Source organism: Oryctolagus cuniculus, chromosome 21, assembly GCF_051225735.1.
Source record: "Oryctolagus cuniculus isolate XC-2025 breed Fujian yellow rabbit chromosome 21, ASM5122573v1, whole genome shotgun sequence".
Lineage (NCBI taxonomy): Eukaryota > Metazoa > Chordata > Mammalia > Lagomorpha > Leporidae > Oryctolagus > Oryctolagus cuniculus.
Genome location: NC_142887.1, coordinates 13676926 through 13693611, shown reverse-complemented (window position 1 = coordinate 13693611; position 16686 = coordinate 13676926). Strand labels below are relative to the sequence as shown.

The window sequence follows — 16686 nt, the reverse complement described above, 5'->3', positions numbered from 1 at the left end:
AATTCTGACCCCGAGATCGAGGGGCTTAGGAGGATGGTGGTGAAGAGGAAGAAATTTAACCATAAAGAAGTGAATAAGATGATTTTAGGTAGTGAAGGAAAAGTAGTTAATTAGATGAAGAGCTGGAGAGTAGGAGAGGTAAAAACATTCCAGGAAGGGAAGCAACCCCAGGACAGAGACTGTGTGACAGCAGTGAGCATGTTTTATGAGGGAGGTGAGCCAGAGAGGCCAGAACATTGAGGAGGAGAGCTTGGGGTGAAAGGGGCCCTGGAGCCAGCGTGACCTAGGGCAGCGCTATCCAAGGGACTGTCCAGTGCCGCAGCCGCCAGCCACATCTGGCCACTTAGATTTCAGTTACTGAAAATTAAATAGTTAAAAATTGAGTTGCTCGACTGCCTTAGCCACGTTTCACTTGTGTGTAGCAGCTACTGTATTGGAGAGAAAAGATACAGAACGTTTGTAGCATTGAATGAAGTTCTACCTGACAACAAAACTTTTTTGTTTTTCAAGATATTGTTCACAACCTCCAGCTGGAAAAAAAAATAGCATTCCTGGAGAGAAAATTACTGAAGTATTGTTCTATTAAGTTCTAATGGGATTAAAAGTTGTTCTGAGAAACATTCATCCCTCCCACCAGCCACCAGTCAGGAGTCTATAAATGCACTTTGTCCTCCTTTTCTGTCTGTTCTCACAGTATTCCTAGTCATTGTCTTTTAAAAATGTTCCTGCCAGAGTGAAGCTGTGGGTTAGTTTGCTAGAAAGTGTGCTATTTGAACCTGTGCTTGTAATTGGCAGAAAAGTGTTTTAGAATTTGTTTTGAAATCAGTTTTACCAGCTGTTTAAAGGAATTTAGAATAATGGCAACATCAAACAATCCCTCCTTTCCCTGGGTATGCTTTTGTTAAGTTTAAAGAAAAAAACAGGATCAACGCAGTACATGTACGTGGTGTTTAAACAGGTGGCTCACTCAGGCTCATCAGGCAGAGTCCTCACCCCATCCCTCCTCACTCTCCAGCACTCTGCTCATGCACAGCCTTGGGAATGGTTCTGGATTTTCATTCTTCGGGTGGTTACCTGCCTGTCGCTAAGTAAATTGCTTATATTGCTGTTTCTTGATGGATGAACTTCAGATACTGTTTGTTGTTGTTATTCTGGTGAGGTAGATGAGGATTTGGCCTAATTCCCCCTTTTCCTTTTCTTACTCCAAATGTATTCATTTGCTTCATTTTAGTTCTTTTGTTTACCTTTGTAGATTATAGTTAAGCCTTTATTTCTTGTTCAATAACTCTAGGTAGTCTCAGTGTGTGTCTCTCTCTCTCTCTCTCTCTCTCTCTCTCTCTCAGATTTATTTATTCATTTGGAAGAGAGAGAGAGTTATCTCCCATCTACTGATTCATTTCCCCAGTGGCTGCAACAGTCAGGGCTGGGCTAGGACCAGACCAGGAGCCAGGAACTCCATGTGGTTCTCTCACATAGTAGCAGAGGCCAAATTACCTGGGACATCTTGTGCTGCTCTCCCAGGTGCATTGGCATGGGATCGGATCAGAAGTGGAGCAGTCGGTATTTGAACTGGCATTCCGATATAGGAGGCCTGCATCACAAGTCGGGGCTTAACCTGCTGAGCCATAACGCCAGCCGCTAAGCAGTATTTGTTGTCTTCCTGCTTTAGAAGATGGCCAATGTAGTGCCCTTCCTCATCCTTCATTGTGTAGAAATCCAAGTCTAAGTATATCTGTTAGGGGGTACCATGAGGAAGAGAGAGAATCTACCCTCACCCAGCCTTAGAGCCTCGTAGGAATTGGAGGCACTAGATTTGGGATGGAGCCAATATGAGACAAAGGTTGTAGACTACAAGTTTATATAAGGGTCCTTGTTCCTTCCTGGCCATATATTTACATTCAAATAGGGGCTGCTATGCCAAAGATGAGACAATTATTTTCTCTCTCTCTCTCTCTCTCTCTTTCTCTCTCTCTCTCTCTCTCTCTCTTTCTCTCTTTTCTTTCTTTCTCAGGCAGAGTTAGACAGTGAGAGAGAGAGAGACAGAAAGAGAGAGAGCTATAGACAGTGAGAGAGAGACAGAAAGGTCTTCCTTCCGTTGGTTCACTCCCCTAATGGCCGCTACGGCCGGCGCTACGCCGATCCAAAGCCAGGGGCCAGGTGCTTCTTCCTGGTCTCCCACGTGGGTGCAGGGATCCAAGCACTTGGGCCATCCTCCACTGCCTTCCTGGGCCACAGCAGAGAGCTGGACTGGAAGATGGGTAACCGGGACAGAATCCGGCGCCCTACCCAGGACTAGAACCCGGGGTGCCGGCGCCGCAGACGGAGGATTAACCTAGTGAGCCACGGCGGAGACAATTATTTTCTGATAAAAAAAAACTTTTTTTAAAAGATTTATTTTTTACTGGAGAGTCAGAGTTACACAGAGAGAGGAGAGGCAGAGAGAGAGAGAGAGAGAGAGGTCTTCCATCAGATGTTTCATTCCCCAAGTGGCCACAAGAGCCAGAACTGCACGGATCTGAAGCCAGGAGCCAGGAGCTTCTTCCAGGTTTCTCACATGTGTGCAGGGGCCCATAGACTTGGCCCATTTTCTACTGCTTTCCCAGGCCATAGCAGAGAGCTGGATCGGAAGTGGAGCAGCTGGGACTAGAACCAGCGCCCATATGGGATGCCAGTGCTTCAGGCCAGGACATTAACCGCTGCACCACAGCGCCGGCCCCTCTGATAAAAATTAATGGCCAGGGCCAGCACTGTGGTGTAGCAGATAAGGCTGCCGGCTGCAGTGCCGGCATCCCATATGGGCGTCAGTTCAAGACCTGGCTGCTGCACTTCCCATCCAGCTCTCTGCTATGACCTGGCAAAGCAGCAGAATATGGCCCAAGTCCTTGGGCCCCTACACCCATGTGGGAGACCCAGAAGAACCTCCTGGCTCCTGGCTTCAGATCAGCACAGCTCCAGCTGTTGTGGCCAACTGGGGAGTGAACCAGTGGATGGAAGACCTCTCTCTCTCTCTCTCTCTCTCTGCTTCTCCTTCTCTCTCTGTATAACTCTGACTTTCAAATAAATAAATGAATCTTTTTTATTTTTTTGACAGGCAGAGCTAGACAGAGAGGGAAAGACAGAGAGAAGTCTTCCTTTTTCCGTTGGTTCACCCCCCAAATGGCCGCTATGCAGGTGTGTTGCAGCCAGCGCGCTGTGCCGATCCGAAGCTAGGAGCCAGGTGCTTCCTCCTGGTCTCCCATGTGGGTGCAGGGCCCAAGAACCTGGGCCATCCTCCACTGCACTCCCAGGTCACCGCAGAGAGCTGGACTGGAAGAGGAGCAACTGGGACAGAACCGGTGCCCCAACCGGAACTAGAACCTGGGGTACTGGCGCCGCAGGCAGAGGATTAGCCTTGTGAGTTGTGGCGCCGACCATAAATAAATAAATCTTAAAAAAAAAAGAAAATGAATGGCCTTGAAAAAGATACCTCAGCATACTTTTTTTTTTTTTTTTTTTTAAGATTTATTTATTTGAAAGACAGAGTTACAGAGAGAGGTAGAGACAGAGAGGTCTTCCATCCGGGACCTCAGCATACTTGATATGGGGTTCATCTAAGGCAAAAACTTGTTTCCCTATGAAGCAATGAGGTCTTCCAGTAGGCAAACCTCAGCCATGTCCAAAGAATTCCTGATTAGTGTGTACTGCTAAAGAACAGACAAAGCAAACCTGCAAAGAACAAAAGCTAAAAGATTGGAGAGCTATGTGCACATTAGCTTAAAGCTGTAATGGAGAATGGAGCTGAGACTTGAACCCTGACACTCCAATACAGGCTGTGGATATCCTAAATGGCAGCTTATTTACTATGCCACATGTTCACTCTGATTATCAAAATTTAAACATTAACAAGAGTTCACAATAAGAGATCTCCCAGAAAATAGGACTAATAAATAAAGAACAGTAAATAGGAGAGACAAGACATAGTGAAGTAATCCATGTGAATTCTTGCTAGTAGTTCCAGCAAGAGAACAGAGAAAATGAAGAAGAGCACATGGTCAAGGAGTAATCAAGGGGCAGGCATGTGGCCCAGCATTGCAGATGCTGCTCAGGAGGCCCACATTTCCTGTGGGAGCTGGCTCTTCCCGTTAATGTGCACTGGGAGGCAAGTAGGTGGGTCCCTACCACCATGTGGGAGACCCAGATGGAGTTCAGATTCCCGGCTTTGGCCTAGCCCAGCTATGGTTGTTGTGGGAATTTGGGGAGAGAACCAGTACGTGCGAGATCTTTCTGTCTGTGTCTTTCTGTCTATCTCTGTATCACTCTCTCTCTCTGTTTTTCTGCCCTTCAAATAAACAAGACAAAATAGGATTTTTAAATTTTTTTTTGGAAAAAAAAGTACTGCAAGAAAAATTTGAGACTAAAGGACTTTGGCACAAGTGGGAATGAAAAATGCTCACATCATGGTGCATAATGAAATTTCAGATTGCCAGGGTATAAGAACAGATTCTGCAGCTTTCAGGCATTAAAAAAACCACACATATGCAAATGATGAAGAATTAAAAAAGCACCAAGCTATTCAATAACATTCCTAGATGAAAAATGTAATGGTGCTTTTAGAATTCTGAGAGAAACTGATTTCCAACCCAGAAGTCAGTGTTCAACCAAAGTATTAATCATCTATGAAGATAATGTCCAGATATTTCTAGACATTGAGTTAACATAATCAAAAGCCCATACCTGCCTTGTAGGAAATGGAACAATTGAAATAGTTTAGCACCATTAAAAAGTTTGGGAGGCTGGGGCTGGCACTGTGGCATAGCGGGTAAAGCCACCACCTGTAGTGCCAGCAACCCATATGGGTGCTGGTTTGAGTCCTGGCCGCTTCACTTCTGATCCAGGGAAAGCAGTAGAAGACGGCTTGAGTCCCTGGGCCCCTGCACCCATGTGGGAGACCCAGAAGAAGCTCCTGGCTCCTGAGTTTGCATTGGCACAACTCAGGACGTTGCAGCCATGTGGGGAGTGAACCAGTGGATGGAAGACTTCTCTCTCTCTCTCTGCCTCTGCCTCTCTGTAACTCTGCATTTCAAATAAATAAATCCTTTTATTAATTTTTTTTGAGGGGTAGAGTTACAGAAGAGGGAGAGACAGAGAGAAAGGTCTTCCATCTGGTGGAACCCCAGATGGCTGCAATGACTGGAGCTGTACTGATCCAAAGCCAGGAGCTTTTCCCAGGTCTCCCACATGGGTGCAGGTGTCCAAGCACTTGGGCCATCTTCTACTGCCTTCCCAGGTCATAGCAGAGAGCTGGATCAGAAGAGGAGCAGCTGGGACTAGAACTGGCACCTATATGGGATGCCAGTGCCTCAGGCGAGGATTAACCTGCACCACAGTGCCAGTCCCATAAATAAATCTTTAAAAAAAAAAAAAAAAAGGAATCTGCTCTAGATTAAAAGAACCACCTTTGAATCATTTTTGGAGTCTAAATCAACACAATCAAACATACCAACTGTAAAAATCCTTTTCTCAAGTCTGTGATATCAATTAGCAAAATTAGTGTGAATTAGCAAAATTAGTGTGAATATGAAAGTACTGGGAGTATTAGCTGAAACTAAGGGAGTTAGTCTTAATTTACTTTTTAAAGTTTGATAAGGAGGGGGCCATACTGTGGCATAGCAGGTAAAGCCACAGCCTGCAGTGCTAATATCTCATACGGACGCCAGTTCTAGTCCCAGCTGCTCCACTTCCACTGCTTTGGATAGGCCCAGCTCTGGCCATTGCGGCCATTTGGGGAGTGAACTAGTAGATAGAAGACCACTTCCCCCACAACCGCCCTCTGTAACTCTGCATTTAAAATAAAATAAATAAATCTTTAAAAAATATGATAACGACATTGTGGTTATGTAAGAAAACATTCATATTTTTAGATATTGTTTAGTGAAGTGTTCAGAAGTAGATGATGACTTGGATATGCTTTAAAATATTTGAGCAGAAAAGGAGGAGGCTGAATTAAACAGGTACCTTAGGTTCTGGGAAGCAGTTGAAACAGGATTATGAGCACATGGAGGTTCATCATATTAGTCTATTTTTCCATGTTTGAAAATTTTCATCATTAAAAATGTTTTTGAATTATCACTAGCCATTAATTTAGCATCTTTTCTAAAATGCTAACTTGGGAAACTAAACATAGATATCTGGCTTACTGCCTTTGGTACTTGGTAGAATGGAACATTGTGCAGCCCTCTGCTTTTACAGAATGGAACCCTGAGAGGCAGCCCTGCATAGACTGAGGTAGATTGCTCTGCAAGTTGTGTTGTTAAGTGCAAAAGCTAGGTTCAGAACACTGTGTGTACTCACTGCCTGCTGTGCAATGAGATGGGTGAGTGGTAGGTTTTTCCTGCAATCCTTCCTTCCTTTTTCTTTTATCAACACTGTTTTCTTTCTTTTTTTTTTTTTTTTTTAACATTTATTTTATTTATTTGAAAGACAGAGTTACAGAGAGAAGTAGAGACGGAGAGAGAGGTCTTCCATTTGCTGGTTTACTCCCCAGATGGCCGGAACTGTGCCAATCTGAAGCCAAGAGACAGGAGATTCTTCCAGGTCTCCCACATGGGTGCAGGGGCGCAAGGACCTGGGCCGTCTTCCACTGCTTTCCCAGGTCATAGCAGAGAGCTGGATTGGAATAGGAACAGCCGCGACTAGAACCGGCGCCCACATGGGATGCTGGCGCTTCAGGCCAGCACTTCAACCCGCTGCGCCACATCGCCAGCCCCATCCTTCTTTTCTTTTTCTAAAAGATTTTCTTTTCTTTCTCCTTTCTTTCTTCTTGTTCCTTCTTTTTTTCTCTCTCTCTAAAGACAGAGAGACAGAAGGAGACTGAGATCTTCCATCTGTTGGTTCACCCCTCATTTGGTGGCAACAACTAGGTCTGAGCCAGGAATTCCAATATGGTCTCCCACACGCATGTTAGGGGCCCATGTACTTAGGCCATCTTCCATTGCTTTCCAGGCTCATTAGCAGAAAGTGGGTTGGAGGTGGAGTCGCATACTCAAAGCTGCTCTATGATAGGAGGTGTCGGTGTTGCAAGCTGCTATTTAACCCATGGCCCCACAGTGCCGGGCCTCCCAGTCTTCCTTTCTTGATGGATCACTCATCATAGCACACAAATGCATTACAGGATGTCCCATCTTGAAAACGAAAAAACAACGCCCTCCACCCATACCTATCTCAACGCATTTCCCTGTCTGTTGGCTCCCCTTTGTAGAAAAACTCCTTTTTAAAAAGGCTTATTTATCTTTGTTGAAAGGCAGTGTTACAGGGAGAGAAAGTGGAAGACAGTGAGCAAGTGAACCATCAACTGGTTCACTCCTCAAATTAATGTTGGGGCAGGGCCAGGCCAAATCCAGGAGCCAGGGACTTGCGTGTGTGGCAGATCCCCAATTACGTGGTCCATCTGCTGCTTTCCCAGGCACATTAGCAGGGAGTGGATGGGAAGTAGAGCAGCCTAGACTCGCTCCAGCCCTCATACGGGTTTCCAGAATCACAGCATTGGCTTAACTCTCTGTTCCACAACACCTGCCCTATAAAACTTTTTAAAATTTTTATTTATTTGCTAGTTTTCATTTTATTTGAAAGAGAGAGAAAAATCTATCTGCTGGTTCACTTCCCAAGTGCCAGCCACAGCCAGGCTAGACCAGGCTGAAGCCCGGAGCTCAGGACTCATTCCTGGTCTCCTATGTGGGTGGCAGGGACCCAACTCTTTGCATCGTCATCTGCTGCCTCCCTGGGTGTGCATCGGCAGAAAGCTGGATAGGAAGTGGCATTTAATGTGATTGATCCCTCCTCCATTCCGGAAATTTTGTTTTCACTTGGCTTGTGGACAGCCACAGTACTTGTACCCACTGGTTGTTCTTCCTACTCTTGTCTTCCCTACCTCTTAATAATCACATATGCAGGACTTATATCTAGAACCTTTTCTGTCTGTTCTTACTCCTTATTTAATCTCATTCTGTTTTATGTATTGAAATAACCTCTATGTGTTCATGATGCTCAAATTGGCTTCTCAGCTAAAGCCTGTCCTTGACTCCCGGGTGCGTATTGATATGGGTGCACAGAATATTAGATTTCTCCACTTCAAACTAAATATGCCCTCACCCAAACACATGGTTTTATCCCAGACCTACGCCTCACAAAGCCTTTCTTGTTTCAATTAATGGCATCAGTGTCCTTCCAGTGCTTACTAGAGACCTTTGGCATTCCTCTTGGCTCTTCCTCTTCCCCTTCAACCCCACCAAGTTTCACATCCAGTCAGCAAGGGCCATCCACTCTGCCTTCAAAGTGTGGCCTACATCATACGTGTTTTAGGCCCCTCTGCCCCCACTGCTCTCTGCATCTGCCACTCTCATGCTTGTTGCCCCACTCATCACAGCCAGCACCCCTTCTGTTACTCTGACACATCCCTGCGCCTTTTTGATAGAATGTTATTGCTGGACAAACTCGTGGCTGTTCTCTCTGTTAGTGTATCTGCTCAAATATTATCTTATCAGAAAGAACTTTCTGACTATTCTGTACAAAATATAAAAAATAAGATCCTTGGGGCCGGCACTGTGGTGTAGCAGGTAAAGCCGCCGCCTGCAGTGCCAGCATCCCATGTGGGTGCTGGTTCAAGTCCTGGCTGCTCCACTTCCTGCCTAGAAAATTAGCTTCAAGAGGGCAGGAATTTTATCTCTCTCTTTTTTATTTTTTGTTTATTTATTTATTTATTTTTTTGACAGGCAGAGTGGACAGGGAGAGAGAGAGACAGAGAGAAAGGTCTTCCTTTGCCATTGGTTCACCCTCCAATGGCCGCCGCGGCCGGCGCACCACGCTGATCCAATGGCAGGAGCCAGGTGCTTCTCCTGGTCTCCCATGGGGTGCAGGGCCCAAGCACTTGGGCCATTCTCCACTGCACTCCCTGGCCACAGCAGAGAGCTGGCCTGGAAGAGGGGCAACCAGGACAGAATCCGGCGCCCTGACTGGGACTAGAACCCGGGGTGCCGGCGCCGCAAGGCGGAGGATTAGCCTAGTGAGCCGCGGCGCCGGCGAAATGTTTTTAATTCTGTTTTTTGAAATGGGTGATAAAATCACCTACTTCACAATATTCAAATTGTAGCAATTAGCCTTTTTTTAAAAGATGTATTTTATATTTGAAAGACAGAGTTACAGAGAGAGGTAGAGCCAGAGAGAGAGAGAGAGGTTTTCCATCTGCTGTTTTGCTCCCCAAATGACCGCAATGGCCAGAGCTGAACTGATCTGAAGCCAGAAGCCAAGAGCTTCTTCCGGGTCTCCCATGAGGTTACAGCAGCCCAAGGACTTGGGACATCTTCTTCTTCTTCTTTTTTTATTTGAAAGGTAGAGTTATAGACAGTGAGAGAAAGAGACAGAAAGAAAGGTCTTCCTTCCATTGGTTCACTCCCCAAATGGCCGCTAAGGCTGGCGCTGCGCCAATCCGAAGCCAGGAGCCAGGTGTTTCTTCCTGGTCTCCCATGCGGGTGTAGGGCCCAAGCACTTGGGCCATCCTCCACTGCCCTCCTGGGCCACAACAGAGAGCTGGACTGGAGGAGGAGCAGCCGGGACTAGAACCCGGTGCCCATATGGAATGCCAGTGCTGCAGGTGGAGGATTAACCAAGTGAGCCACAGCACCGGCCCCCTTGGGCCATCTTCTACTGCTTTCCCAGGCCATAGCAGAGAGCTGGATCAGAAGAGGAGCAGCCTAGACTTGAACTGGCGCCCAAATGGGATGCCGGCACTGCAGGCAGAAGCTTAGCCCACTATGTCACAGCACCGGCCCCTAAATAGCAATATTTAATTGCATGATAAATCCCTGTATACAAATGTCCCTTTGAAAATACTGTGGGAAATCAGAAGGAGAGTAAAATTCATTGTAGGAAAGTTGAATGGAGTTAGTGGAACTAGAGCTGGAGAAAGGAGCCACAATAGGTAAAGCAGCTATCTGCTGAGGCGCAGCCCGAACTGCAGGCTGATGGGAAAGCCTGCTGGGCAGACTGCCCGGCTTGCTCAGGGGTTGGTTCGGCCGTTGCCCTCTGCTGCTCGTTGGTTCTCTTTGCTTTTGCAGAAGATGACCTCCCACCACAGCTGTATTTCACTTTGATTCTTAGCAGTGGGGTGGAGGTGGTGGAAGGGGAGCAGATTCAGGTTATATCCATGTGTTTTTAAGATTTATTTTTATTTATTTGAAAGGCATAGTTAGAGAGCGAGAGCGAGAGCGAGAGAGAGAGAGATGGAGATCTTCCATTCACTGGTTCACTCCTCAAATGGCCACAACCAGATAGAAGCCAGGAACCAAGACCTTCCTCCAGGTCTGCCACATGGGTGCAGAGGCCCAGCCTGGGCCATCTTCCACTGCTTTCCCAAGTGCATTAGCAGGGAACTGGATTAGCTGGGACTCAGATCCGTGCCCTTATGGGATGCTGGCACCGCAGGCGTGGCTTTAACCCACTGAGCCACAGCATTGACCCCAGCGGTTTCTTTAATTCTGACAAATTCCACAACAACCTGCTTGTCTTCTCTTGGAATTCTGTAACTGCAATTCCAAAAGTTGACAGCAGGTGGAAGTAGTGGTGCGAAACAGGATAGTGTGCTGGAAGATGAGTGGGGTGGAGCTGGGGAGCTACTTGAATGTGGTGGTGGATAAGGCCTTTCTAAGCACAGACAGGGAACCCCCGGCTAGCACGATGAGACGTGGCCATGCACCCTGACAGATACGGTGACTCACTCTCCCAGTTTTCTTGTGGGGGGCTGAGCAGTAGTTTAGATTTTATTATAACTGTGTTGGGAAAATACTGCACAATTTAAACGTGGAAGGACATGACTTTGTTTACGTTTTTCAAATAATCATTGGCTGTGTATGTGGAGACTAAGCCACGGGGAGCTGGGTAGGGGGCAGGAGAGCAGTGGGAGGCTGATCACATGAATAGAACTGTGCTGGCTAACGGTTAATGTGGCAGGAAGATGGGGTAAAACAATGTGGTAACATGTGGCTGTGTTCAATATGAGGTGGCTGGAGGCTATTCAAATAGAAATGGCGCAGAAGTGGGGCGGTTTACAGGTGAACTAGATCCTAGAAGCGAGGATGGGAGCCGTCAGAGGGACGTGGGCATTGGATGTGGGGGAGGGCAGCAATTTGGTGGTTCAGCAAGGCATCAGGTATTTATTGAGTGCCCTCCGGGTGTTGGGAATGTGATGGTGAATAGGCAGGAGGATGCCTGCCCTCAGGGAGCTGGTATTCAGTGAGTGAGGGGATGTAGGAGGGCCAACAGTAAATGACTTAATTAATAAAATACTTTCAGAGAGTGGTAGGTTCTGTGCAGAAACAAAAACGGAGTGATGTGCTCTGGTTTGAGGGTTGGGGGTTTTAGATTAGTCATCAGGAAAGGCCGCTCTGATTGGGATACATTCCACATGAGATCTGGGTGATAGAAAAGAGTCAGCCATAGGAAGGTCTAGGGACAGAGTATTCCAGGTGGTAGTCTTAGACACCAGGGACTGGAGTTACTCGTGGGTGAGCTCCTCCTTTAGCAAGTGGAAACGGGAAACCCGCAAGAAGTAAAAGAGGAAGGCGGCAGGCTCCATGTTGGTGTCACCTACTAACATAGTGACGCCTAAGCCACAGGCAAGTACTCAAGTGCAACAGAAACCAGCACTGTGTTCCCCTGTCGAGACTAAAACTCACCACGGTGCAGCCTGCAAGTGGTATGGGCTGGGCAGGGAGCTGGTAGCTACTGAACAGCGGAGCTGAGAGACTTCAGCAGTCTTTTTGCCAGAACCATGCAGCACTAAAACCCCACCTCTTCCTTGCCACTCCAACATGGCTACAGGCTCTGTACCTCACTCCCCCGTCATGTACAAGGTGCCTTGATGACCACATGTGTGCGGAGCTGCGTATGGAGTTACCATGAAACCTTCCCAGAGATCACCGCACGCACTGAACCCCACCTAAACCCTGCCTCCGTTAGGACACTGGCCTTACCCATGAAATGGCACCTGAACTTGAGTGGGGCAGGGGCCCTCTCTCCCCATGGAGAGAGCCTGCCTGGGTCCACTTCTCAGTATGTGCTGTATCTGTCTCTAAATAAACCCTTTTCTCTTTCTTGCGCCTTACCTATGTCTCTGCTTTGAATTCCTCTCTCATGCTGAGGTAAGAACTTGGGCTAAATCCAGCTGGGGACTCCCAGGGCCCCCAACACAAGGAAGTCAAGCAGAAGGCGATGATCTGGGTTTTAGGTTACAGTGGGCCATTGAGAAGGTCTGCTCATTAGAGAGTGCTGAGTTCAGAGGCCAAACCCTCGGCAGGATAAGAAGCAGAGGTTAAGGAGAGCATTTTTGGATTCTCTAAGAAGTCTTTTCCCTCATCATGTGTGAATGTGTCATCAAGGACTCCCCCAGAGCACACGCCGACTTCTGGAACTCTGTCCTGGCTGTTCTCCTGCGTGCCTTGCTTTCTCATCTTGGCGAGGATACAGCCTTTCCGTTGGGCCTCCTGCTTTGCTCTTGATTCACTTCTGAAGGAGGGCACTTTGGCCTCCTTTTCCCTCTTATCTCCATTTCCAATAGCTGCTGGCCCATCCTGCTTGTCCTCACTGGCCGCAGGAGCCTGGGTCTGGAAGCAAACAGTAGTTTCAGAGGCCATGGAGACAATTTGACAATGAGCAGAAGTGGAGAAAAGGGATGGCACTTTATTAGGTCACCAAGATCTCGTTCAACAAGACTGAGAGACCTGTGTATTTGAAAACAGAGAGAAAGAAATCAGTAGAGAGGGGACACCGACAATGAGTGGGCATGGGGAGCCCAGGATTCCAGACAGAAGTACAGGGTTAGCCTTGAGTAATACCAGGTGAGGTCCTCTTCCTCTGAAGTGAGGGCAGGCTAAATGCATCTGAGAAAATTCTCAGTTTGGCCGGCGCCGCGGCTCACTAGGCTAATTCTCCGCCTAGCGGCGCCAGCACACCGGGTTCTAGTCCTGGTCGGGGTGCCAGATTCTGTCCCGGTTGCCCCTCTTCCAGGCCAGCCCTCTGCCGTGGCCAGGGAGTGCAGTGGAGGATGGCCCAGGTGCTTGGGCCCTGCACCCCATGGGAGACCAGGAAAAGCACCTGGCTCCTGGCTCCTGCCATTGGATCAGCGCGGTGCGCCAGCCGCAGCGCGCCGGCCGCGGTGGCCATTGGAGGGTGAACCAACGGCAAAGGAAGACCTTTTTTTCTGTCTCTCTCTCTCACTGTCCACTCTGCCTGTCAAAAAAAAAAAAAAAAAAAAAAAAAAAGATTCTCAGTTTGGAAGAGAGATGAATGGGACAAACCTATGGTAAGCGGCTGGACCTTTTGGCAATAAAGAAAACCAGGTAGGGGGAACAAAGATAATCAGGTGGCCCATGAAAGCCAAGCTGAAAATTGGTAAAGATTTGGAGTCACCTCTCTGGGAACTTTGCTGGGGAATAATCAAGTGGTGAATGAAAGAACTACCGCAGGCCAGCCCAGATGCAGCTGAAGTTGGCATGTATTTTTAGACATGTCTGACTTTCTCCACAATTGTCCTGCCAGTACCTGAGCAGCTGGTGCTAATGATAACTACTGCTAATATAGAGTCTGGATTTTAGCCTCTAATTATATTTTTAGAAGACAGTAACCTTGTAGTTAATAGTGAATCGAAGACTGATTTGTTTTCTTCTCATCTTAAGTGTACCTGTCAGACACTGGTAATTAGTAAATGCTGCCTGTGGAGTTCATTATAAGGAATTTTAATCAACAATTTTTTATAGAACTTATTAAACTTGGCTCATTACATTAAGAGTCCAAGCTGTCGTGAATAATGAAAGTTCTCAAACTTAGCACAGCCTTCCTTTTGTCTACATAGGTTCAGTAAAGAACTTACACTGGGAGGTACACTCCGATGCAATATTTTAGTATTTTTAAGCAACTATATCACAGTACTATTATTCTCAAGTAGAAATTTGCTAACTAAATGGAAATATAGTATTTCATGACCCCTGTTTCTTTAAATGGTAGGTTGAAAATGGTGTCTTTGTAGCCAGCCCACTTCAGGAGCGCACCATCTTGATGAGAAAAGAGGGGGAGTCTGCAAAAAGCATTAACGAGATGCTTCTGAGCAGACTTTCTCGGTACAGAGCCTCCCCATCGGCAACACTTGCAGCCCTGACCGGCTCCACCATCTCCAACACGCTGAAGGAGGACCAAGCAGGTATGTCACTCTGCCCTTGTCAGAACGGTTTCCTTGGCTGGCTTTCAGTAGCTGCTTGTGGTTGAGCACAAACTCTAACCATACAGAGTGCTCAGCTTTGCATAGTTCACCTTAGTTGATCTTCCAGTCATTATCCAGCCTTTAAACATTTTTCTTTTATTTGAAATATTTATTTTAATATTTATTTATTTATTTGAAAGGAAGGAAAGGAAGAGAGAGAGAGTATATGTTAGAAAGAGGTCCGGGCATTGTGGCAGAGTGGGTTATGGGACTGGTTCAAGGTCCAGATGCTCCACCACTTCTCCCCCCACCTTTAAAAAAAAAAGATTTATTTATTTGAAAAACACTGTAACAAAGAGACAGACAGACAGAGACAGGTCTTCCTCAGGCTGATTTGCTTCCCAAATGGCTGCACTGACTGGGGCTGGGCCAGGCTGAAGCCAGGAGCCAGGAGCTTCTTCCAGGTCTCCCACCTGGGTTCAGGGACCCAAGCACTTGAGCCATTTTCCGCTGTTCTCCCAGGAGCATTAGCAGGCATCTGGATCTGAAGTGGAGCAGCCGGGACTCAAACGGGCACCCATATAGGATGCCAACACTGCAGGCGGGGGCTTTACCTGCTATACCACTGTGCTGGCCCCGCTCCACTTTTTTTTTTTTTTTTTCCCTGCTCTACTTCTGATCCATCTCCCTGCTAATATGCCTGGTAAAGCAGTGGAATATGCCCTACGTTCCTGGGCTCCTGCCCTCACATAGAAAACCTAGATAAAGTTCCTGGCTTCAGCAGATGGAAGATCTCTCCCTTTCTCTCTGTCTCTCCTTTTCTCTCTGTCATTCTGCCTTTCAAATAAATCAATACATTTTTAATAAAAAGAAAGAGGAGGAGAGTGATCTTTCATCCTCTGATTCTCTTCTCAAATGCCCACAGCAGATATGAGTAGGCTAGACTGAAGTCAGGCCCTGGAAACGCAATCCATGTCTCCCATGTGGAATCATCTGCTGCCTCCCAGGCTGCAATTAGCAGGAAGCTGGAATCAGAAGCAGAGCTGAGACTTGAACCCAGACATGGTGACAGGCATATGGAACGTGGCTGTCATAGCAGCGGCTTAACCCACTGCACCAAAAGCCTGCCCAGTCAACTTTTTTAAGATTTTCTTTTTTTTATTTTTAATGATTTATTTATTTGAAAGTCAGAATTATACTCCCCAGATGGCTGCAATGGTGAAGGCTGGGCCAGGCTGAAATCAGGAGCCAGGAGCTTCACACAGGTTTCCCACGTGGGCATTGGGACCCAAACACTTGGGCCACCCTTGCTTTTGCCAAGCACATTAGCAGAGAGCTGGATGGAAGGAGAGCTGCTGGGACTTGAACTGGCACCCGTGCGGGTTGCCAGCACTGCAGGCAGCAGCTCAGCCCACTGTGCCACAACACTGGCCCTTAAATTTCCTCATTCTATAAGGATATCAGTCATGTTGGGTTAGTGCCAACTTAATGACATTCTTTTAAATAGCTTAGTTACCTCTGTAAAAACTTCAAATAAGATCACATTCTGAAATACTAGGGTTTACGTTCCGGGTTAGGAGTCCAACTTTCTTGATCAGCAGGGAGCTAGAGTAGAAGTGGAATAGCTGGGACTCAAATAATAAAGGCAATGGCATTGCAGATGGGAGTTTTACCCGCTTGGCCACAATTCTGGCCCCGAGATTCATTTCTTTATTTGAAAGACAGAGAGAGGAAGTGAGAGAGAAAGAGAGATCTTCCATCTGTTGATTCACTTCCCAATGGCAGCAAAGACCAGAGCTGGGCTAGTCCACAGCTAGGAAGCCTGGAACTCCATCCAAATCTCCCACATGGGTGACAGGGGCCAAGTACTTGGGCCATCTTTTGCTGTTTTCCCAGGCACATTAGCAGGGAATTGGATGGGAAATGGAGCAGCTGGGATTTGACCTGGTATTCATATTGGATGATGTCACAGGTGGTTTAACCCACTGCACAATGCCAGCCCTGCTCTGTCAATTTTTTTTTCCAGCTAAAACATGTTTTGGGCTATGGACCTAAATTCTCAAGACTCTGTAATAATTCAAAACAGTTCTGTCTTTAACTAAAGATTTGATCATTGAGGCTGGCGTTGTGGCACAGCAGGTAAAGCTGCCACCTGCAGTGCCAGCATCCAATATGGGCGCCAATTCTAGTCCCAGCTGCTCCATTTCCAATCCAGCTCTCTGCTATGGCCTGGGAGAGCAGTAGAAGATGGCCCAAGTCCTTGGGCCCCTGCACCCACATGGGAGACGTGGAGGAAGCTCCTGGATCCTGGCATCAGATCAGCACAGCTCCGGCCATTGTGGCCAATTGGGGAGTGAACTTGCGGATGGAAGACATTTCACTCTCTCTCTCTGCCTCTCCTTCACTCTTTGTGTAACTCTGACTTTCAAGTAAATAAATGAATCTTAAAAAAAAAAAAAAAA

General features: G+C 47.0%; 1 protein-coding gene across 8 annotated transcripts in view; it reads left to right on the top strand.

Moving 5' to 3' along the window:
• Window positions 1-16686, top strand: part of HECTD4 (HECT domain E3 ubiquitin protein ligase 4) — a 200810-nt gene that overhangs the window by 73055 nt on the left and 111069 nt on the right. For all 8 annotated transcript variants that reach the window (XR_016227112.1, XM_070066217.2, XM_070066215.2 and 5 more), the window contains exon 8: window positions 14032-14224. Coding sequence is in view for 7 of the 8 variants with exons in the window: in XM_070066217.2 (XP_069922318.2) it covers window positions 14032-14224 (193 nt within the window). In the remaining variant the exon portion in view is untranslated. The remainder of the gene's footprint in view (window positions 1-14031; window positions 14225-16686) is intronic.